We start from the raw sequence: 22017 nt of genomic DNA, 5'->3' as shown, positions 1-22017 counted from the left end.
TGGGTGGAAGGCTTCAGCATATTATCTACGATGACACCCAAATCCTTTTCTTGAACACTGACCTCCAAGGTGGTCCCTAGCATCCAATAACTATGATTTGGATTATTCTTCCCAATGTGTATCATTTTATATTTCTTGACGTTAAATTTCATCTGCCATTTGGACACCCAGTCTTCCAATTTCCTAAGGTCTTCTGCAGTTTTTCACAGTCTGCATGTGTTTTAACAACTTTGAACAGTTTAGTGTCATCTGCAAATTTAATCACTTCGCTCATAGCTCCAATTTCTTGATCATTTATAAATAAATTAAATATCACCGGTCCCAGCACAGATCCCTGCGGCACACCACTATTTACCCTTCTCCACTGAGAAATATGGCCATTCAACCCTGCGCTCTGTTTTCTGTCCAATAACCAGTTCTTAATCCACAATTGAACATTGCCTCCTATCCCATGACTCTTTAATTTTCACAGGAGCCTCTCATGAGGAACTTTGGCAAAAGCCTTCTGGAAATCTAGATATACTACATCAACTGGCTCGACTTTATCTACATGTTTATTCACACCTTCAAAGAAATCAAGCAAATTGATGAGGCAAGATCTCCCTAGGCTGAACCCATGCTGACTCTGTCTCATTAAATCATGTTTGGCTACATGTTCCACAATTTTATTTTTATAACTGTTTCCACTATTTTGCCTGGCACCGAAGTCAGGCTTACCAGTCTATAATTTCCCAAATCTTCTCTGGAACCCTTTTTAAAAATCGGTATAACATTGTCCACCCTCCAATCTTAAGGTACTACAGACAATTTTAACGACAGATTGCAGATCACTAACACCAGATCAGCAATTTTATGTTTGAGTTCATTCAGTACCCTGGGATGTATACAATGCGGTCCAGGTGATTTATCATATACCCCTAATTCTATATACTGAGACAGACTAAAGGTCCATCAAACCCAGTATCCTGTTTCCAACAGTGGCCAATCCAGGTCACAAGTACCTGGCAAGATCCCAAGAAGTAAAACATATTTTATGCTGCTTATCCTAGAATAGGGGTAGGCAATTTCGGTCCTCGAGAGCCACGGACAGGTCAGGTTTTCAGGATATTCACAATAAATATACATGAGATAGATTTGCATCTCAAGGAGGCAGTGCATGCAAATTCATCTCATACATATTCATTGTGGATATCCTGAAACCTGATCTGTTTGTGGCTCTCGAAGACCGGAATTGGCTGACCCTGTCCTAGAAATAAGCACTAGTTTTTTTCCCATGTTCATCTTAATAATGGCTTATGGACTTTTCTTTTTGGAAATTATCCAAACTTGTTTTTTTGTTTTATAAAACCATGCTAAGCTAACTGTTTTCACCACATTCTCTGGCAACGCATTCCGGAGTTTAATTACACAGTGAGTGAAGAAATATTTTCTCTGGTTTGTTTTAAATTTACTACTTAAAAGTTGGAAGAATGGTCTGATGTCTGGTAACTAAAAATTCAATGCAAAGAAGTGCAGAGTGATACATTTGGGGAGCAGAAATCTGAGAGCGATGTATGTGCTGGGAGGTAAGAGGCTGATATGCACAGAGGGACCTTAAGGTGATAGTGTCTCAGGATTTGAAGGCAAAAAAGCAGTGTGATAAGGCAGTAGGATGCTAGGCTATATAGAAAGAGGTGTAACCAGCAGAAAAAGGGAGGTGTTGACCCTGTACAGGTCATTGGTGAGGCCACATTTGAAGTATTGTGTTCAGTTTTGGAGGCCGTATCTGGTGAAGGATATAAGAAGACTTGAAGTGGTCCAGAGGAAAATAATATAAATGGTAGGGGGTCTGTACCAGAAGAAGTACAAGAAGATACTGGAAAACCTGAATATGTATATTCTGGAGGAGAGGAGGAACAGGAGTAATATGATACAGACATTTTAATTTTTGAACGTTATTAATATAGGACCAGATCTTTTCCAGAGAAGAGAAACTAGTAAAACTAGAGGACATAAATTGAGGTTGAAGGGTGGTAAACTTAGGAATAATGTTAGAAAATTCTTTTTCACAAAGAGGATGGTGGATGCCTGGAATCCCCTCCCGAGGGAGGTAGTGGAATGAGCCAAGAGGATCTCTAACTAGAAGATGAATGGGCAAATTTTCACTGTCTACAAGTTCCCCCCCATCAAAAATTGTAGAACACAAGTCAATATAGAGTCCTCATCAACATCCTGCCTCTTATGTAAAAAATATCTGTTGTTATATTTATCTTGTTTATAAGCATTCATGAGAATAGATTTTGGATATCCTTATGCTGATAAATCCTTCAAAAAGGTTTCACATATGATTTGAAAATGTGATCAGATGGACATATTATCCTATATCTCAAACATTGGGAATATGGAAGTCTGTTCTTAATTTAAGCTTAACTGGATGACAGCTTCCATACGACAACATGGTTTTAACTGTAGGTTTTTTAAACACCTTTGTAAAAAAAAAAAAAAACTTATGATTTTATAGAAATACATCCACATCCAAAAAAGCTAATGGACTCATTAGAAAAGTTGCATGTGAATTAAATGATGTTTTTATCTCAAGAGTTCAACTACCCTGTAAAGGAATGCAGTTCCAATTCACTTCCTGTCTACAACATAAAGATGTCATCAATATAGCATACCAATATATTGAAAAACCTCACCACTCACATTACAAATAAAGTTTTTTTTAAATGGATTTCAGTAACTACCCTCAGAGGAGTTTTATTATCCAAACTGAGCTTCGACATGTCAATATCTTCATAAGTCCTCATTATTATTTGCAGCTTTCAATATTTCATCATTCTGTGTTGGTTAATTAAAAAAAAATCATACTCATAAATATTTCCATCTAGGTAAGAGAGTTCCTTAAAGGAGTTCTGACATGATATGTTTTGCCAAAATATTGGCTATTTCAAGCTGCTCCCCCTATAGAACAACAAGGACCAAAACTCAGTTCATCCTTCAAACACATCCCCAAAAAATCATTTCTTGTCCATTCTTCAATCAAAAAAACAGTAACAAATAGAATAATATTTCAACTCTTCTTACCTTCACATGGTCATCTCAGCGTCTTCTTCCTTCAAAGATGGCCGTGGTTTGTTACAGTCACATTTAAAACCCTTCACGACATGTTCACACTCCACCAATCACAGAGTAGTATGGATTAAATCAGTGACATCCTTTCAGTCTCATCATTAAGACCAAATGGTGTCATGGTATTCAATGTATAGATCCACCGTTATTCTTGTTAATTCAGCAACTTTTCACTTTCCACCCTTCCACCCTATATTAACCTGATTAATAATTATCCATTTTATATCTTCCACTGTATGAGAACAATTTAGCCAAAGTTCAACTAGAGATGCTTGAAGATTATTCATGGTGATTCTAGAATTGTATTCAGTTAACCTATAACAAATAGGTCGACCACTTCATCCCACATAAACTGAATTACTTGGGCACTCATACAGGATGTCAAACATTTCACCTTAATCTTTTTGCCAGACAGGAAATCTATCCAACAGTCTCCCACTATAGCAGTTTTATACCATTGACAGTGTCCACAAGCCACATGACCAACTTCTTCAGGATTCTTTACTATAGTAAAATTTTGTTTATATTTAAGTAACTTTCCAATATTCCTACTTCACTTCTTATAGATGCTCGCTGGTTACCCATTACTCACCAATTGGCATTTAAATTTTTTTTTACTTTAAATCTCAACAAAAACATTCTCCAGCATTTATAGATAGATTACTCCTTCCATATAATCTTTCAAGAACATTGTGTTCCAATCATCAAAATCTTCTTACTGTCCCTTCATTACGTCATATTATTTACAACACGACTCATAAATCTATTTTCTCAGTAACTGCTCCCACATTATGGAATGCCATGCCTTCCTATATTTACCAAGAATCTTCCTTGGATAGGTTTAAATCTAACCTCAAAACTTTTCCTATTTAAAGATGCATACAACATATGAGAATAAGAGGCTTCCTTAGCCATTCTATAGTTTATTTTCATTAAATAAGAACGGTACTATTTTAATCCAAACTTAGACAAAGTTTAAATTATATTTCCCCCTTCCATTTGTGCTTTACTTTTGTGTTCTTTTATATTGAAATATTGTATTTCTCCCCCTCTTATGTATCTTGTCAATTGTCTTTTTGATATTCCCTCTATTTATATTTTTACTTTTACTGTAAACCGCTTACACATTTGATGGGCAGTATATTAAAATCTGAATAAACTTGAAACTTGAAAAGCTATCACAGGTGGATCATCAGATATTTGATGGAGCTGGATAACATGCCAATGTTTCTTATTCGATTGAACAACATATTTCAAAATAATGGAAAACGGTAGCACACAAGTTAAATAATTCTTTATCTTCTTTAGTTTTTTGAAAAAGTAGTAGGTCCTGTTGGGCAAATTTTGTTCTAAGGTAAGCATGTCTCACAGCTTTTTTAGGGTAGCCACGCTCCAAAAAGCGAGAGCCTTAACTAGAGCTTAATGGGAACTCCCTTATCTAGATTGAAGTAGGAACTCCCTTAAGGAACTCCTGTAACTAGATGGAAATATTTATAAGATGAGTATGATTTTTTTTTTTTTTTAAATAACGAACACAGAATGATGAAATATTGAAAGTTGCAAATAATAAGAAGGTCTTATGAAGATATTGGCATACCAAAGCTCAGTTTGGATAATAAAACACCTCTGAGGGTAGCCATAGAGGTCCATAAAAAATCTTTATATGTTTGTTTTGTGAGTGGTGAGGTTTTTCGATATATTGAATTGATTTATTCTCACATCTATAAATGATAGAAGTGACTAGAATGCTGATAGAGTTGTGTTTATCAGTATATCAATAGGGCAACGTATTGTAAATCAGTTGAACCATACACCCAATGTTCGGACAGTTACAAATGCTGGTAAGAGAATTGCACCATAGCCTGATCACAAAGATAGGCGGCTCAGCTGATCCTTACCATCAGCTGATCACAGCAAAGGAATATCCAATCAGCTGAGCCAGCTGGACTTCCCAAAGTCGTGCTTCGGAGAATCCTGCCGGCTCAGCTGTTCAGGGGGAAAATACCCTGCCACGATTAGCTGAGCTGGCTGCACGAGAGGACCCCCCCCCCGACACGTGCCCCCAAAATCGGCAGGAAGGACACCTACTTCCTCCTGACACCAACCCTCTCAAAACCTCAACACCCCCCCAGTTGTAGCCTGGCAGGCGGAATACTCCCTCCCTCCTTCCACTGACTGCTCCCCAAATGAAGACTGGCAGGAGGGATTCTAACTCCTTCCTGCTGCCAACCCTTTGATTTTCCCCCCCCACCAGTTGTAGCCCAGCTGAAGAAATGCCCACTTCCTCCTGACAACAGCTCCTGAACCCCTGACACATACCCCCAACTGCCAACATCCCTCCAAACCTTAACACCCACCGATACCTTTAAGCCCACCCCGACACCACTCCCCACCCCTGTACCATTTTGGAGAAAGTCCAGCCAGAGGGATGCCTACTCCCTCTGGCCAGCAGGCCTGCCTCTTCAAAATGGCAGCCCTACCCCTTCCTGGTACATCCTGGGAGTCTAAGGCCCTGATTAGCTCAAATGCCTACGTCCCTACTGGGTTAGACTAAACATTTATGAAGCCCAGTATCCAGTTTCGAACAATTGCCAATCTTTCAGGATGGTAAAAAATAGCAGACTTCAATGCCCCTTACCTTCAGGGATAAGATGTGCTTTCCCTAACTAAGTCTGTATTAACAGTGATTCATGGATTTTTCTTCTAGGAATTTGTCCAAATCTTTTTTAAACCCAGCTATGCTAATTGCTTTGACCACATTCTTCAGCAATAGGTTCCAAAACAAAGTAGATCCTTGAATATAGAGATGTGAGGTTAAAGCCTGAGATCTGATAGGCTCTGTAGTATTTCTTTAGAAATAGCCTTACTTTTCTTACAAAACATAAGAGAAACACCTTCACAGAAATATCAAAACACAAGGAGACCAATGGTGCCACAAAAGTATTTATTTCTAAACGACTGGACACATACGTGTTTCGGCTCAACAGCCTGCATTAGGGGTCTAACAAACATAAAAACACATGTCAAATATATAAAAACTAAAATCTTAACACAAAAAAATTAATGAATCATAAAAATGAGAGTAGTCACATGGTCATATGGTTGAATAGTGTTTATGTGTGTAAGATTGCTTTTGTCCTTAATGGTTTTAATGCTTTTTATTTCCACAAACTTTGATATGTATGTAAAACTGCTCTTCTTTTTATGATGTTTCATGAATTTTTTTGTGTGTTACGATTTTAGTTTATATATGTTTGACATGTATTATGTATTTTTATGTTTGTTAGACCTTGACACAGGCTCACAGGCTGTTGAGCCGAAACACGTACGTGTCGGATCATCTAGAAATAAATACTTTTCTAGCACCGTTGGTCATCGTTACTGTTTCTCCTTACTTTTCTTACTCCAGTTAGTTTTCTGTTTGTTTATCACAGAAATCTGATAGACCCATAACTGTATTTGTGCTATTGCAGATTCATATTACAGTAACTTGCATTTTCTTTTTTTCTATGCCAGGGCATCCAGGAATATATTTGATGTTTCAGTTAAGTAGCTTTTAGAATGTTATCTGTGATCATTCTTTGAGTTTTGATCCTCTTCACTTAGATGAAGACAGACTTTCCAGAAGGAAGAGCATTGTAGATACAGTATCTATTCAAGTGGATATTTTGACTGGCATCAACTCAGAAGATAAGGTATGTAACAGATTGTGGTGTTTTAGTAATCATTTCTTCTGCAGGCATGAGCCTAATCTCCAGACTTCCTTCTCAGTTGCATTCAAACAATTTATTTACGGTTGCCTCAGTGGTTCTACTCTGTGGAAGCTGTGCTTTTTAGACGGAATAGCATTTACAGGATAAAACAATTATTTATAGCCATCCATTGCGTTTTAACCAGGGAGCTGTGCTAAAGCAACAAGAAATAATGTGTGTGTTGTCCTAAAATGATTTGATGGTGGGATATTCCCCTTATGCAGTTGGCAGTGTCAAAACCACAGATGATTTGAAGAGTTTTTCTCCTGGTTAAACTTATAGAGAATGCAGCCATCCAGACCCTGAAGGGGCAGAATGGTGTCAGGTCAAAACCGCGGAAGACAAAGGCGCGCGGGGACAACTGAGCGCAGCACGGAGGCACGCGCCAAAGAAAATAACTGTTTTTAGGGGCTCCGACGGGGGGTGTGGGGGGGAACACCCCACTTTACTTTATACAGATCGCGCCGTGTTGTGGGGGGTTTGGGGGGTTGTAACCCCCCACATTTTACTGAAAACTTCACTTTTTCCCTAAAAACAGAGAAAAAGTTAAGTTTACAATATAATGAAGGGGGTTGTAACCCCCCCAAACCACCCACAACGCCGCCGCGATCTGTATTAAGTAAAGTGGGGGGGCTCCCCAACAAAAACCCCCGTCAGAGCCCCTAAAAACTGTCAATTTCTTCGGCGCACGCCTCTGTCTTGCACTCAGTTGTCGGCGAGCGCCTTTGTCTTCCGCGGTTTTGTCTATGAACCGGGCAGAATAGAGGAGGCCAGGGAAGCAAACATGATAGGAGAATGCACTGTTAGAAATTGAATGACCATTTGGGGGAAGGGCATGAAGTAGAAAACATGCATGAAAGTTGATTAGCTTGTGGAAAATATAAGAAGGGTTGATAATGAGCAGGGGATGAGAAAAGTATCTGGGAGACTATAAGATGCAGGTGGATTGAAACATTTTTCCCAAGTTTTCTTTATGACAAAATCTTGGTGCATCTTCTGATCCAATAAATGTAGTGGCTATTTATATTTCTGTACAGGGATACCTAAGATATTAAATTACTCTCCTTAAGTTCCTGCTTGGATATTGTTTAACACACTTTATCCAAATTACTTTACTGATTACATTGCAGTCTCGATCATCTGCCATAAATGGGACCAACCTGTTGTCAGATAAGCGAAAGGTCACATACAGAAAACAGTGGTAATCCCTCAAACACTGTATAAACAAAGGCAGTAAAAGCAGGGTTCTTGGTCACAACAGTGCTGTATTTAGTAAAAACAGGGTCCCGAGTTCCCAAAAAGATTCTCAGGTATGAAACGTCCCTATGCAGGAAAACTGAAAGAGAAGCCACGCTTCTTAACAGCAATGCGATGATGTCACTGGGGTGTCTGTGGTATATGCTAGATTAGTTAAGTTCAGATATTTAAGACTGTACTATATTTTTTTATTGTAAAATGTTATTGCTGAGAACTTTATAAGCTGTCATAAATGGCAATAATCTCTCTATGGTGTCACTATTACAATAAAACACCACTGGTGTTTTAAGTTGGCTTGGTAGTCAGTAAAATGAGCCAGCTGGTGCAGTGGCATAGTAAGGGTAAGGGTGCCCGGGGTGGTGGTCATTTCCTAGGTGCGGATCCCGAAATGACATCAGAGAGAGCACCAAAAAGGTACGGGGAAAGGCAAGAGGCGCACGCAGCAAGGAGAGGACTGGGGAGTGTGCAGGTGAGCAGGCGGGGGAGCGAGTGAGCGGAGAGAAAGAGGGGTGCCGCTTCGCCCGGGGTGGACTGCACCCCCTTTACTACTATTCCACTGAGCTGGTGTGCCCATTCAAAAGGTCCTGGTGAACACTACAGTCTTTTTTTATTCTACTTTCCTGCAGCTTTTCTGCCATTATTCTGATTTGTTTTGTGATAAAGTTCTCAGCAATCACACATTCGGTTTGGTACATACCCTTATGTCCTTTCAAATCGAGCATATAATTTAGAAGCCGAATCTTCAGTAGTGCTGCTTATGGATTAATTTTCCTCCTTAAGGAAATCAGCACTGTTATCATCAATCTCTTGATTCTGTAGTTTAACTGTTTTTTGTTTTTTTTTGTTTTTTATTTAATTTTAATCAGCCCTTTTTTTTATTCAGTAATTAAAAATATTTTAAAGCTGAAAGAATATGCTCTGTAGATTTAGGAGACATCTTTATACAGCCGAATGGCGAAACATGTCAGATTTTAGAGCTCCTTTTACTAAGGTGCGCTAGCGTTTTTAGCGCACGCACAAAATTACCGCCTACTACGCTTCTAGAATAACGCCAGCTCAATGCTGGCATTAAGGTCTATCGCATGTGGCAGTTTAGCGCGCGCTATTCCGCACGTTAAGGCCCTAACTCACCTTAGTAAAAGGAGCCCGTAGTCCCCAACCAATATTATAAAAGGAAAACAGATAAGTGCTTTTGAAAATGTGTCTGCACTTCGTGAACAAACTTTAACAGCTGACGCTGAAAGAGCTACTCTTTTGGTGTCTTTTGTTTTTGAACAGGACGCCAATATTATTTTGAAATTATATTTTAAGAACTCTCAGAAATTGTTTGAGGGTCAGAAAATATGGTTATACCCTGATGTTTCTAAAACCACTCAGGAACGAAGAAAGGATTTCCTCTCTTTACATCAAGAGACAATCAAGTTAGGTGCTACATTCCTTCTTGCTTATCCCTGTAAGTGCCTGGTTATGTCAAATATACAGTTTTGTCTCCAGAACATCTGAAGCAGTTCCTAGATATCAAGAAGATCGTCAAGGAATGATTATAAAGGGATTTTTTGACTAATCTAGTCGTTAAATCACACTAAGCTTTTTCCATAAATGCTGTTATTGTGGTCTAAGAAAGGGGATTAAGATTTGGTTATATTGTAAGAAATGTTCTTTTTTTCTTGGAATTATTTTCCTTCTCTGTGTTTCATGCAGCAAGATGTATTCTTGTGAATTTTATTTTAAAGTTATAAATAAATAATAATTTTTAAAAAACCAGATAAGTACTTTTAAAGTATTCTTATGAAGGAAAATTAGTCCATAAGCAGCACTACTGAAGATTCAGCTTCTAAATTATATGCTAGATTTGAAAGGACATAAGGGTATGTACCAAACCGAATGTGTGATTGCTAAGAACTTTATCACAAAAAAAATCAGAATAGTGGCAAAAAAGCTGCAGGAAAGAAGAATAAAAAAGGCTGTAGTGTTCACCAGGACCTTTTGAATGGGCACACCAGCTCAGTGGCATAGTAGTAAAGGGGGTGCAGTCCACCCCAGGCATAGCGGCACCCCTCCTCTCCCCCCCGCCTGCTCACCTGCACACTCCCCAGTCCTCTCCTTGCTGCGTGTGCCCCTTGCCTTCCCCCGTACCTTTTTGGTGCTCTCTCTGATGTCATTTCGGGACCCGCACCTAGGAAATGACCACCACCCCGGGCACCCCTCACCCTTACTATGCCACTGCACCAGCTGGCTCATTTTACTGACTACCAAGCCAACTTAAAACACCATATTACAATATTGTGCAGTATGTTTATGTGTATTAAAATTTGATATCCAGCAGAAGCTTACAAGAGTTCTCTGCAGCTAACAATTAAAACATATGTTCAATAAAAAAACAAAAGAAAAGAACTCCATAACATATAGGAAAGAGCTAATTAATCATACAAGAGAAAAAAAAAAGGGAGCATGTCTTCTAAAAAAAATGCTCCATAAGAAATACATTGATAATTTCTTAATAAATATGCTCATTTTGAGGAATGTCTGACCCAAAGGCAGAGTGGAAAAGTAAGTCTTTAATAGTGTCTTCAAAGCTTTAAAGTTCAGTTCAAGACGAATATTATTAGGAAGTTGGTTCAACTCGGCGCCGGATAAAAAAAAAGCTTTACATCTGGTACATTCCCAATTTGTTATTTTGGATGATGGCGGAACTAATCTATTGTGTTGTAAAGACCTAAGCACTCACGATGGGAAATACGGAATAGTTAAAGAGTTTAGATAACTGAGTTCAAGTGTATGAAAGGCTTTGTGTGTTACCATTAAAATTTTAAATCAAATACAATATGAAATCGGTAACCAGTGATATTGCAAGAAGAGTGGTGTGACGTGATCAAATTTACTTTTATGTCCTAACAACCTAATAGCAGTATTTTGCAATGTTTTAAGTCATTAAAGAGCAGCAGAAGAGATACTGCTGTAGATAACATTACAAGCAATCAATCTTTGAAGTAAAGAATGCATGAATCAAAGTATTGAAAGTTCTTATTATCAAAAAGATGTCTTATGGTTCTTAAAGACCTCAAAGGGGGGAAAAAACTCTCCTCCTTCCCTACCCAGCTTCTTCTCTATGCCACCTGGGTGACAAAAATTTCTTGGGACAACACTGTGTCTTAATCAAATACTTGTCCATAGGCAGAAACGCACAATTCTTTCAGTCAAAAACATATATACAGTACAGTATGTGAACATCATTTCTCTACCAAGTCTTGGTTTTCAGACATGTGTAACTGTCTTAATTCTTCCAGGTCAATGATGCTGAAGAAATCACCTTTGAAGCACTGAAGAAAGCCATTGGTGAGATTAGTTCAACTGGGTTTTAAGCACACTTTCATGTCTACTTCAATAGCTCTACTTGTAGTAATGTTTCTCAAGACTGAAAAGATGCAGCTGATTTCTTTGGTATTTCTGAAAATTCATTATCCTCCGCTCAGATTTTAAATGTCCACTTCTGAAGTGCCTAAATAAAATAATAGATACCTTTAAAACATCTATCAAAAACAGGCTTTAAGAAATTTTAAATGCAAAGGCTCTGCTTGAATCTCTAAAGTAAGTTTGTTCCATAAAGCTGGAGGAAAACAGAGATTATTGAGGTTATTTGATTGGAGCAGAGGAGTCACCTGATGGTTAGAGCAGCAGGTTGAGACCCCAGAGACTCCAGTTTAAATTTAATCTTGCGTGCTTTTTCTACCAGTAACAGCGAGCAATGAACTAGCAGTCAAGTAACAGCATTTGAGATGTTTTGTTTATGGTTGTTCATTGTTGGCTGTATTGTTATACGTTTGTTGGTTGTATTGTAATATGTTCAGTATATTATGTTTTGTTGTCTATTGAAATATGTGTCTTATGAGAAGGCTGTAATTTATTATTTTTCATTTGGATGTTTTATTGAAACAGGCAAATCAAAATAAAAACATGAATACAGGGCAAAATAAGGTTAACCCAATAGTATCCCAGTGAAGACATTAATAGACCAGAATAGTGATCTTTGTTTTGCACTTCTGGTGCTAGTGGAAGCCAGTGTAAATCCCTTAATAGGAGTGTGGTGTAGTGTCTTCTGGCACAATTGGGTAAACCTCTCTGAGACTACCTATTGCTCTCTTGCTCTCCTATCTACTAAAACTGTTTCCTATTCCTATTCCCATAGATAAGCAGTGGCTTTTCCATCTACCTTAACAGTTTATTGACAATTTCTCTAGGTACTTGTCCAAAATGTAAAATTCGCCTAGGCTATTTTTACCTATCTTTCAGCAACACTTTATAAGACTTAACTATATGTTAGGTGGAAAACTATTTCTCCTATTTATTTTTAATGTACTAATTTGTAACTTCATAGCAAATATGAAGTTATTTTCCTGTAATGACGATCATCCTTAAATAGTAGAATAAATCAAGCACATACAGTATGCCTGTCCTTCATTCTGAAGAGTTAACTTCTAAGCTCTGTAATACACTTTTGGAGTACCTGCAGTACTGGCTGAGCAGGAAATTACTTACACTGTGAGAAAATCTTCTAGGTTATTTTGAGTTCTGTGAGATCTTTTCAGTATAGGTATCATCACTTGTATATCTGATTTATTATGTCTACGAAGAACCCCTGTTTGTTACTTCTGCAAGCCAAATTAACTATTCAATTTTTTTTTTCAAAAGATAATACTGGCCTGGAAGAACAGGAAAAAGAAAAGAGGCGTCTTGTGATTGAAAAGTTCCAGAAAGCTCCTTTTGAAGAAATTGCTGCACAGTGTGAATCCAAAGTGGGTATTTCTTAAAAATATTGTGGGAGTTATATACAGTTTCACTGGAATAGTTCATAAATGTTGCTTCTATACCTTGACAAAAGCTGTTAACTCTACTTGGTCAGTTGTCTTCAAATTTGAGAGACACATGTTAATCTTTCTATTAGTTATTGGCTGTAAATTTAATTTAATTTGGGCTTAAGGCAGAACACAGAAAACATCATCCCAGTCTACACTCAGGATAGTAATTAACCATTCTTCAAATTCCTAAAGATATGTCATCATTCATCCACAACTTAAACTAATCAATCCCTGTTTCCAGCTGATTAATGTCTCCCTAATCAGATTAGTTAAACAATAGCATTACTTTTAACAACGATGTTCAGTCAGGTTACCAAATATAGGAAGCCTGTTTCTCAATTCCAAGGACAAAGAATTCCACAGTTCTAGCCCTGTTCCCACTCTCAATACTTTCCTATTGTCTCTATATACATGTCTCACAGACTGGCTCACAGACTCCCACGGGTGGGACATGGTCATACCGGGTTACAACTTGCTTCGCCGGGACAGAGAGGGTAGGAAGGGAGGGGGTGTAGCATTATATACTAAAGATGACATTAAGGTCACGAGAATCTCGGATGTCCAGTATACTGGGGAATCCCTTTGGGTTAATTTGGCCAGAGGAAAGGACAAATGCTTGTATCTTGGCGTAATTTACAGACCCCCAAGACAACAGGATGACCTGGATATGGAAATAATCGAAGATATAGAAAATATCACCTTGCGTGGGGACACAGTATTGCTAGGTGACTTCAACATGCCTGATGTGGATTGGGTTACACTTACCTCTGCTTCTGGCAGCAGCAGGAGGCTATTAAACTCTATGAAAGGAGCAAGCCTCAGGCAACTGGTGTTGGAACCGACAAGGGATCAGGCAATACTGGGCCTGATACTTACCAATGGAGAAAGTGTCACAGAGGTCTCGGTGGGCGACACATTGGCTCAATATCAGGAAAGGTTTCACTAAATCTACTACACTAACCAAAGTCCTCAAATTCAAGGACACAAATTTCAAAGAAATGGGAGACTTCGTTCACCAGGCGCTACAAAGCCAAGAAGAAACCGATAACGTGGAAGACATGTGGTCGACTTTGAAAGCAACCATACAAGAAGCAACAAACCGCTATGTAAAATCAGTAAGTAAACGGCGAAGGAACAATAAGCCACAGTGGTTTACTGCGGAGATCTCAGACCTGATCAAGGAGAAGAAAAAAGCATTCATCTCTTACAAACAATCAGGGAAGCAGGACTCTAGAGCAGACTACCTGGCCAAATCAAAAGCCGTCAAAACAGCAGTCAGGGAGGCTAAATTCCTCATGGAGGAGTCTCTAGCAAAGAACATCCAGAAGGGAGATAAATCCTTCTTCAGGTATATCAGTGATAGAAGAAAAAACTCAGGCGGGATTGTACGTCTTAGGAAACCAGACGGAGACTATGTGGAAAAGGATTCGGAAAAAGCCCAACTATTAAATGAATACTTCTGCTCAGTCTTCACCCGAGAAGCGCCAGGGCTCGGCCCTCAGCTACAGACAAGGGTTGGCTCAGTTGACCCATTTAGTAACTTTGAGTTTACGCCCAGCAATGTCTACGGTGAGCTGTCAAAGCTCAAGGTTAACAAAGCAATGGGGCCGGACAACCTGCACCCCAGGGTGCTTAGGGAGCTGAGTGATGTCTTGGCGGAGCCACTGTCCGCGCTCTTCAACCTCTACCTTAGTACAGGCAGCGTCCCGTTGGACTGGAGGACGGCTAACATCATTCCACTCCACAAGAAAGGCTCAAAGATGGAGACAGCAAACTACAGACCAGTGAGTCTAACATCGATAGTGAGCAAACTAATGGAAACTCTAATCAAACACAGATTAGATAAGATCCTGAATGAGGAGAATCTACGGGATCCCCGACAACATGGATTTACTAAGGGGAGATCCTGCCAATCCAACCTGATCAGCTTCTTTGACTGGGTAACGGGGAAGCTGGATATTGGGGAGTCCCTGGACATCGTGTACCTGGACTTTAGCAAAGCATTCGATAGCGTACCACACCGCAGGTTACTGAGCAAGATGAGTTCTATAGGATTAGGTAACACATTGACGAAATGGGTTGGGAGCTGGCTTGGAGGTAGGCTCCAAAGGGTGGTGGTGAACGGCACCCCCTCCGAAATGACGGAGGTGATTAGTGGAGTACCACAGGGCTCAGTCTTGGGCCCAATCCTATTCAACATCTTTATAAGAGACTTGGCAGAAGGGCTTCGAGGTAAAATAACATTATTCGCCGATGACGCCAAACTGAGTAATGTAGTGGGCAAATGCACAACAGACGAAGATTCAGTGCCCGACAACATGATGTACGACCTACTCCTACTGGAGCGATGGTCTAGGACATGGCAACTCAACTTCAATGCCAAAAAATGAAAAGTTATGCACCTGGGCAGCCAGAATCCATGCAAGTCTTATACCCTTAATGGCGAGATCCTAGCAAAAACGGTAGCAGAACGAGACTTGGGGGTAATCGTCAGTGAGGACATGAAGTCTGCCAATCAAGTGGAGCAGGCTTCGTCCAAGGCAAGACAAATCATGGGCTGCATACGAAGGGGTTTCATCAGTCGTAAGGCGGAAGTCATTATGCCATTGTATAGATCCATGGTGAGGCCCCACCTGGAATACTGTGTGCAATTCTGGAGGCCGCATTATCGCAAGGATGTGCTGAGACTGGAGTCGGTGCAAAGAATGGCCACCCGGATGGTCTCGGGACTCAAGGATCTACCATACGAAAAACGGCTTGACAAATTACAGCTATACTCGCTTAAGGAGCGCAGAGAGAGGGGGGACATGATCGAGACGTTCAAGTATCTTACGGGCCGCATCGAGGCGGAGGAAGATATCTTCTTTTTCAAGGGTCCCACGACAACAAGAGGGCATCCGTTGAAAATCAGGGGCGGGAAACTACGAGGTGACACCAGGAAATTCTTTTTCACTGAAAGAGTGGTTGATCGCTGGAATAGTCTTCCACTACAGGTGATTGAGGCCAGCAGCGTGCCTGATTTTAAGGCCAAATGGGATCGGCACATGGGATCTATTCACAGGGCAAAGGTAGGGGAGGGACATTAAGGTGGGCAGACTAGATGGGCCGTGGGCCCTTATCTGCCGTCTATTTCTATGTTTCTATGTTTCTATGTCTCCCCGTGACCTTTCATGTCCACAGCTTGATTGTCCCGTATGTTTGATCCACCTTGTGATGTAGATTATTGTAACCCTGAGTTGTATATTGCTGTAACCATGCATGCCCTTAGATGCTAGATAGGTTGTCTTCTACTTGAAACTGTGAGCTTCTGTTTGAATGTTCACTTGTTACCTGCCCTGAGCTTCTGTTTGAAACTGTGTATGTTCATTTGTTACCCACCTTGAACTTTCTGGAAGGATATAAATCGAAGAGATATAAATCAAAATAAATAAAATTATGCTCTTGCAATCAGAATTTATGGGCAGCCAGGTTTTTAATCCTGATTTAAAACCTGAGACGATGAGAGTACTTCTTTAGATATGGAGTAGCATGACTAAATGCTGAATGATGGTTAGATTCTAACCTAATTTTGGTTGGAGAGGGAACAGCAAAGAGAGTTTGGTGGACCATAATGAGCAGTCTGGAGAACAGTAAAGCAGAATACCAACTAAATATATAGGTTCCCAGTTAAAAGAAGACCTTAATGGTAACAGTTAAGATTTTAAATTTTATTCTATAAACAGTGGGTAGCCAATGAAGTTCCTGCAAAAGAGCTATAATTATAAGTGTGCTCCCTACAAAAGTTTCTCAGTTGTGGTTTGAAGTAGTTGAAGGTGTCTCAACATAGTTAGAGAGGAATCTACAAGGAGCACATTAGAGTAGTCTAATCACTTAAGCACCAAAGCATGTAAGAGGGTTTCAGATCTTCCCAAGTTAAGGGAAGACATAAGACATATATAATAAAGAATTAAAAATTATTCTCTGGACTAAACAGATATGGGCAATGAAACTACTAACTTATCAGTGGTAATCCCTAGGCTGATTAAATCACCTGTTTGGAGGGTAACCTCTAATTCTCTGAGGACAAGCAGTCAGTATATTCTCACATATGGGTGGTGTCATCCATGGAGCCTGGCACAAAAATGTACCAAAGTGTACTGTCACTTTAAAACTTTAGCACTGTCCATACCACATGTGTACTTTCCCACCCAACATCGGCTCAGGGGATCTTCAACTTCGTTTTCTGCGGAGCAAAGAAGTTGCTTTCTTCAAACACTCATGTGTTCGGTAAATTTTTTCTCTTCAATTATCTTCCCATACCATTTTTTCATCATATATTTTCATTTTCTTCTATGTAATTTAATTTATTTCTTCATTTTGGTGATTTTCTTTTTTTGGGCCTTCTGGTGGCTTCCCGCCTCCATTGAGGCCAGAAATGTCGACTTCGTTTCAGGAACGTTTCTACTTGGACTCCTTCCCCCTTACAATTGAGCCCTTTGATTTAGTGTTGTCCGTCTTCCTATCAATGTCCCTGATGCCCAGTGGATTCAAGAAGTGCTCTTGATGTAACAGGTCCATCTCAGGTTCAGACCTTCACAACTGGTGTGTGCAGTGTCTAGGTCCAGAGCATCAGAACATTTCTTGTAATCTCTATGCTTGCATGCAAAAAAAGGGTTCTAAAGGTTCCCCAAATTCAGTTTGAAAAGCTGTTTGGATCCACTTTTACTATGAATACAGACCCCTTACCAGCCCAGGCACCTCCTCCATCAATGTCGATACTAGTGTCCATTCAGCCTCCGGCACTTTCCAGAAGAGGCTGTGGCTCTTCCTCTGCACGTCGGGGCTAGAAGGACCTCCATAAAAAGTCTAAGAAGCATTGACACGCACCTTCCAGATGAACTCCCACATCCTCACCATCTTCAACTCCTCAGAAGTGTCAGTGGTCAGACTCCACTCCATCACTACACATGCTTTCTCCCACTAGGTGCCATCTTCCTTTTAAGTCCCGATGCCTCAACATCAACCTGAGCTTGACTGTACCTTTGACTACATTGGTACCGGCGCCTTCCCTGCAGGTCTACATTAAGGTCTTACTGCAGAAGGAATTGGCATCCTTACTTCAGTCTAGGGGACTACTTACCTCAACACAGCGCACCTCGGCCTCGGTCCAGCCTGGCATGCTACATCCAGATGCTGCATTGCAGACGGCACATATTCGACATTGATCTCTATCATGATTTTGTGAATCAATGCCTCCACATTGATCAACTTCCAAGCATTGAGCTTCCATGTCTCAACATCGAGATTCTCCCTGAAGTCATTCACCTCATGCCTCCTCTTCAAGGCATACATCCTGAGCCTCCTCTCAACACTTGACAACTCTATTGAGGCACTCTTCAACTAGAGAATTATACAGGGACAAATTTGTTCGCATCCCCGTAGGATCTATCTCCATCCCCATCTCGTCCCCATGAGTTCTGTTCTTGCCCCTGCTCCATCCATGCAAACTCTGTCCTCATCTGCACAAGCCTCAAACACTTAAGTGCAGATGAGGACAGAACTTGTAGGGATGGGATGGAGATAGATCCTACAGGGACAAATTTGTCCCCATATCATTCTCTACTCTTGATGTATCTTCATCACGGTTTCTGTGCTCTTCACGATGCTCCACATCCCATTTTACTAGACAACATCACGTTGAGGACATAGACTCAAATCTCTCCATTCATTCATCTCAGCTCAGTGTTTCTGCTGTCTTATGAAATCCCATTAGATACTTCACCTCCTCTCCCTAGGAGACGATCCCAGCCTGAAAGCCTGTCATTTAAAGAGTTCATTGGGCAAATGGATCTAGCTCTTCCCATTCATATGGAATCTGAGCAGGAGCCTCAAGAGGAGCTTATGGCGGCATTGGGCTATGTAAAAAGGCCCAAGGACTGTGTAAAGCTTCCTCTACACAACCTAATGAAGGAAGCACTCTCTAAAAATTGGGAGAATACTCTCATAGTTCCAGTAGCTCCTAGGAAATTAGACACACTGTATTGACTCCTGTCTACACCTGTCTTTGATAAACCACAACTATAATACCAGTCCTTAATGGTAGAAACAGCCTTGAAATGTGCTCATAGCTTACATGCTTATGCTAGTATTCCTCCTGGAAGAGAAGGCAAAACCTTGGACAGATTTGGCAGATGGGTTTTTCAGTCATTCATGCTCACTAACCACATACTAAACTATAACTTCTATATGATTTTTACCTAAAGTCTTAATTCAGCAATTGCCAAACTTCAACAGAATCTTCCAACAAGCAAGGGGGGCGCAGGTACTTGCCTCCTTTGCAAACAAGTGACACAAATCTGGAATTGGGCCATTCCACAAAACATCTTCCTCTAGGCAGTATATCTGCAGGCAAGAAAAATATACTAGCAGACAAGCTAAGCAGATACCTTCAACCTCACAAATGGTCCTTGAACATGAACACAGTTCAAAAAATCTTCTCAACATGGGGCACCCTTCAGTTAGATCTGTTTGCATCTCCCAAGAATTACAAACTTCCACAGATTTGTTCCAGACTGTGCTTGCCACATTGTCTAGAATCCGATGTCTTCCTGATGGACTGGACAGACCAATTTCTCTCTTCCTTTTTCTCCAATACCTTTAACAGTGAAACTTCTATTCAGACTCAAACGGGAGCCAGCTACAATGATTCTCACCACTCCAAGTTGGCCAAAACAGCCCTGTTTCCCTTTTCTACTTCAATTCAGTTCCAGGGAGCCCATCCCTCTGCAGATTTACCCAACTCTCATCACTCAGAACATGGAATCCCTACTTCACCCCAATCTGTGTTCCTTGGCTCTAACAACTTGGTATCTCTCGCCCAACAACTGAATGACATTCATCCCTCCGTTCCAGTTTCAGGTATCATTGATGCTGCCAGGAAACCTATTGTTTTAAATGGACTCGCTTTTCCTCATGGTGTACTCAGCAAGCTCTACTTCCAGATACATGTCCCCTGACTTCAGTATTGGATTACCTTTTCCAGCTCTCAAACTCAGATCTAAATACTATTTCAGTGAGAGTGCTCCTCAGTGCTTTTCACATTCCTCTTCATGATACACCTCTGGCTAAACACCTATTTGTTTCCAAATTTATGAAGGAACTGATGCATACAATGCCCCCAATCAGAGCTCTTCTGGTTTCTTGGGACCTCAATGTTGTACTTTCTACTCTCATGAAGCCACCGTTTGAGCCATTGGCATCTTCATCGCTCAAATATCTCACCTGGAAAGTGGTCTTCTTGCTTTGCATCACTTCAGCTCAACGCGTAGGTGAACTTCAAGCACTGGTTACAGATCCACCTCACAGAATTTCACCTTAACCAGCTATAGTTCTGTCTGTCTTGTTTCCAAGATCCACATTCCCATCCGGGTGAAGCTGCACTTCATACATTGGACTGTAAATGTGCTTTGGCTTATTATCTGGATCGCACAAAGCCTCATAGAACCTCTACTCAGCTATTCCTCTCATTTGATCTTAACAGACACAAAACTCTGGTTATCAAGAGTACAATTTCTACATGGTTGGCAGACTGCATCTCCTTTTGCAGTGCTCGGGTTGGGCTACCATTAGAATGTCGAGTCACAGCACACAAAGTTAGAGCAATGGCAGCCTCAGTTGATTTTCTCCGTTCCACTCCAATTGAGGACATCTGTAAGGCTGCTGCCTGATCTTCCATACATACTTTCATGTCCCATTACTGGGACGGGACAGTCAGTTGAGCCAAGAAGTTCTACATTTATTCTCTACATAATTGCCAACTTCCCTCCGCCCCTTTCACAGTAGCTAGGGAATTCCATCTGTGAAAATATGCTGTCTGCTTGTCCTGGGATAAAGCAAAGTTACTTACCTGTAACAGTTGTTATCCAGGGACAGCAGGCAGATATTCTCACAATCTTCCCTCCTCCCCTAATTGGCTTCATAGCTTTTTTACTGAACTGATGGTGCCACGAGCCAACTGTACCGGGCTCTGTGGATGATGTTACCCATCTGCGAGACTATCTGCCTGCTGTCCCTGGATAACACCTGTTTCAGGTAAGTAACTGTGTTTTATGGTTGATAGAGATACTAAGAATAGATTGAAAAGAGAGTGGACGAGAGAATTTTTCGGGGGGGGGGGGGAAGGACACTACATGATAAAGGAAATGGTTTGATAATGTAAAGTTCCATCTACCTTGAAATGTTTATTGGGATTAGAATGAGTTTAACCTGTTTAAGGCATCTCCACAAATACCTAAGTCCTTTATGAGATGCAATAAAAGTGAATGGCTAACTAAGTCAAACTCTGAAGAGTAGTCTTGGCCTCATCCAAATTAAGGAAAACAAAATTGTTAGTTCTGATTTGAACTACCGTATTTTCACGTAGATAATGCGCACCCGTGTAAAACACGCACACGGGTATAGCGCGCGGGAAACCAAAATATATGTTAAAAAAATTTTGTATACCGCGCATGCTGCCCCGACTCTCCTTTCGCCCGCCCCGACTCTCCTTTCGCCCTTGAAGTCCAGTCCCCACCCTGAAAGCCTGATGCCACCCCGACGTCCGATTCACCCCCCCGCAGGACCGCTCGCACCCCCACCCCGAAGGACCGCTTGCACGCACTCCCACCCGCACCCTGAAGGACCGCTCGCACCCCCACAGCCTCCCGACCCCCCCCCCATCATGTAGAAGCTCCTACCGGTGTCCTGCTGCTTCCTCTTGGCGGTCCCGGCCCTTCTGTGAGCCCTGCGCCTGCGCTGCTTCCTCTTCCGGCGGTCCCGCCCTTCCTCTGACGTCGGAGAAAGGGCGGGACCGCCGGAAGAGGAAGCAGCGCAGGCGCAGGGCTCACAGAAGGGCCGGGACCGCCAAGAGGAAGCAGCAGGACACCGGTAGGAGCTTCTACATGATGGGGGGGGTCGGGAGGCTGTGGGGGTGCGAGCGGTCCTTCAGGGTGGGGGTGCGGGTGGGAGTGTGTGCGAGCAGTCCTTCGGGGTGGGGGTGTGGGTGCGGGTGCGGGTGCGTGCGA

At 41.1% G+C, this 22017-nt stretch overlaps 1 protein-coding gene across 2 annotated transcripts in view; it reads left to right on the top strand.

Annotated features, from left to right (window-relative positions):
* The window catches only part of EFR3A (EFR3 homolog A), a 325895-nt gene that overhangs the window by 289551 nt on the left and 14327 nt on the right, over nt 1–22017 (top strand). For both annotated transcript variants that reach the window (XM_033933620.1, XM_033933619.1), the window contains exons 20-22: nt 6718–6806; nt 11408–11456; nt 12810–12913. In XM_033933620.1, the coding sequence (XP_033789511.1) occupies nt 6718–6806; nt 11408–11456; nt 12810–12913 (242 nt within the window). The remainder of the gene's footprint in view (nt 1–6717; nt 6807–11407; nt 11457–12809; nt 12914–22017) is intronic.

The sequence above is a fragment of the Geotrypetes seraphini genome, chromosome 2, assembly GCF_902459505.1.
Source record: "Geotrypetes seraphini chromosome 2, aGeoSer1.1, whole genome shotgun sequence".
NCBI lineage: Eukaryota > Metazoa > Chordata > Amphibia > Gymnophiona > Dermophiidae > Geotrypetes > Geotrypetes seraphini.
This window is presented reverse-complemented; position numbering and strand designations above follow the sequence as displayed.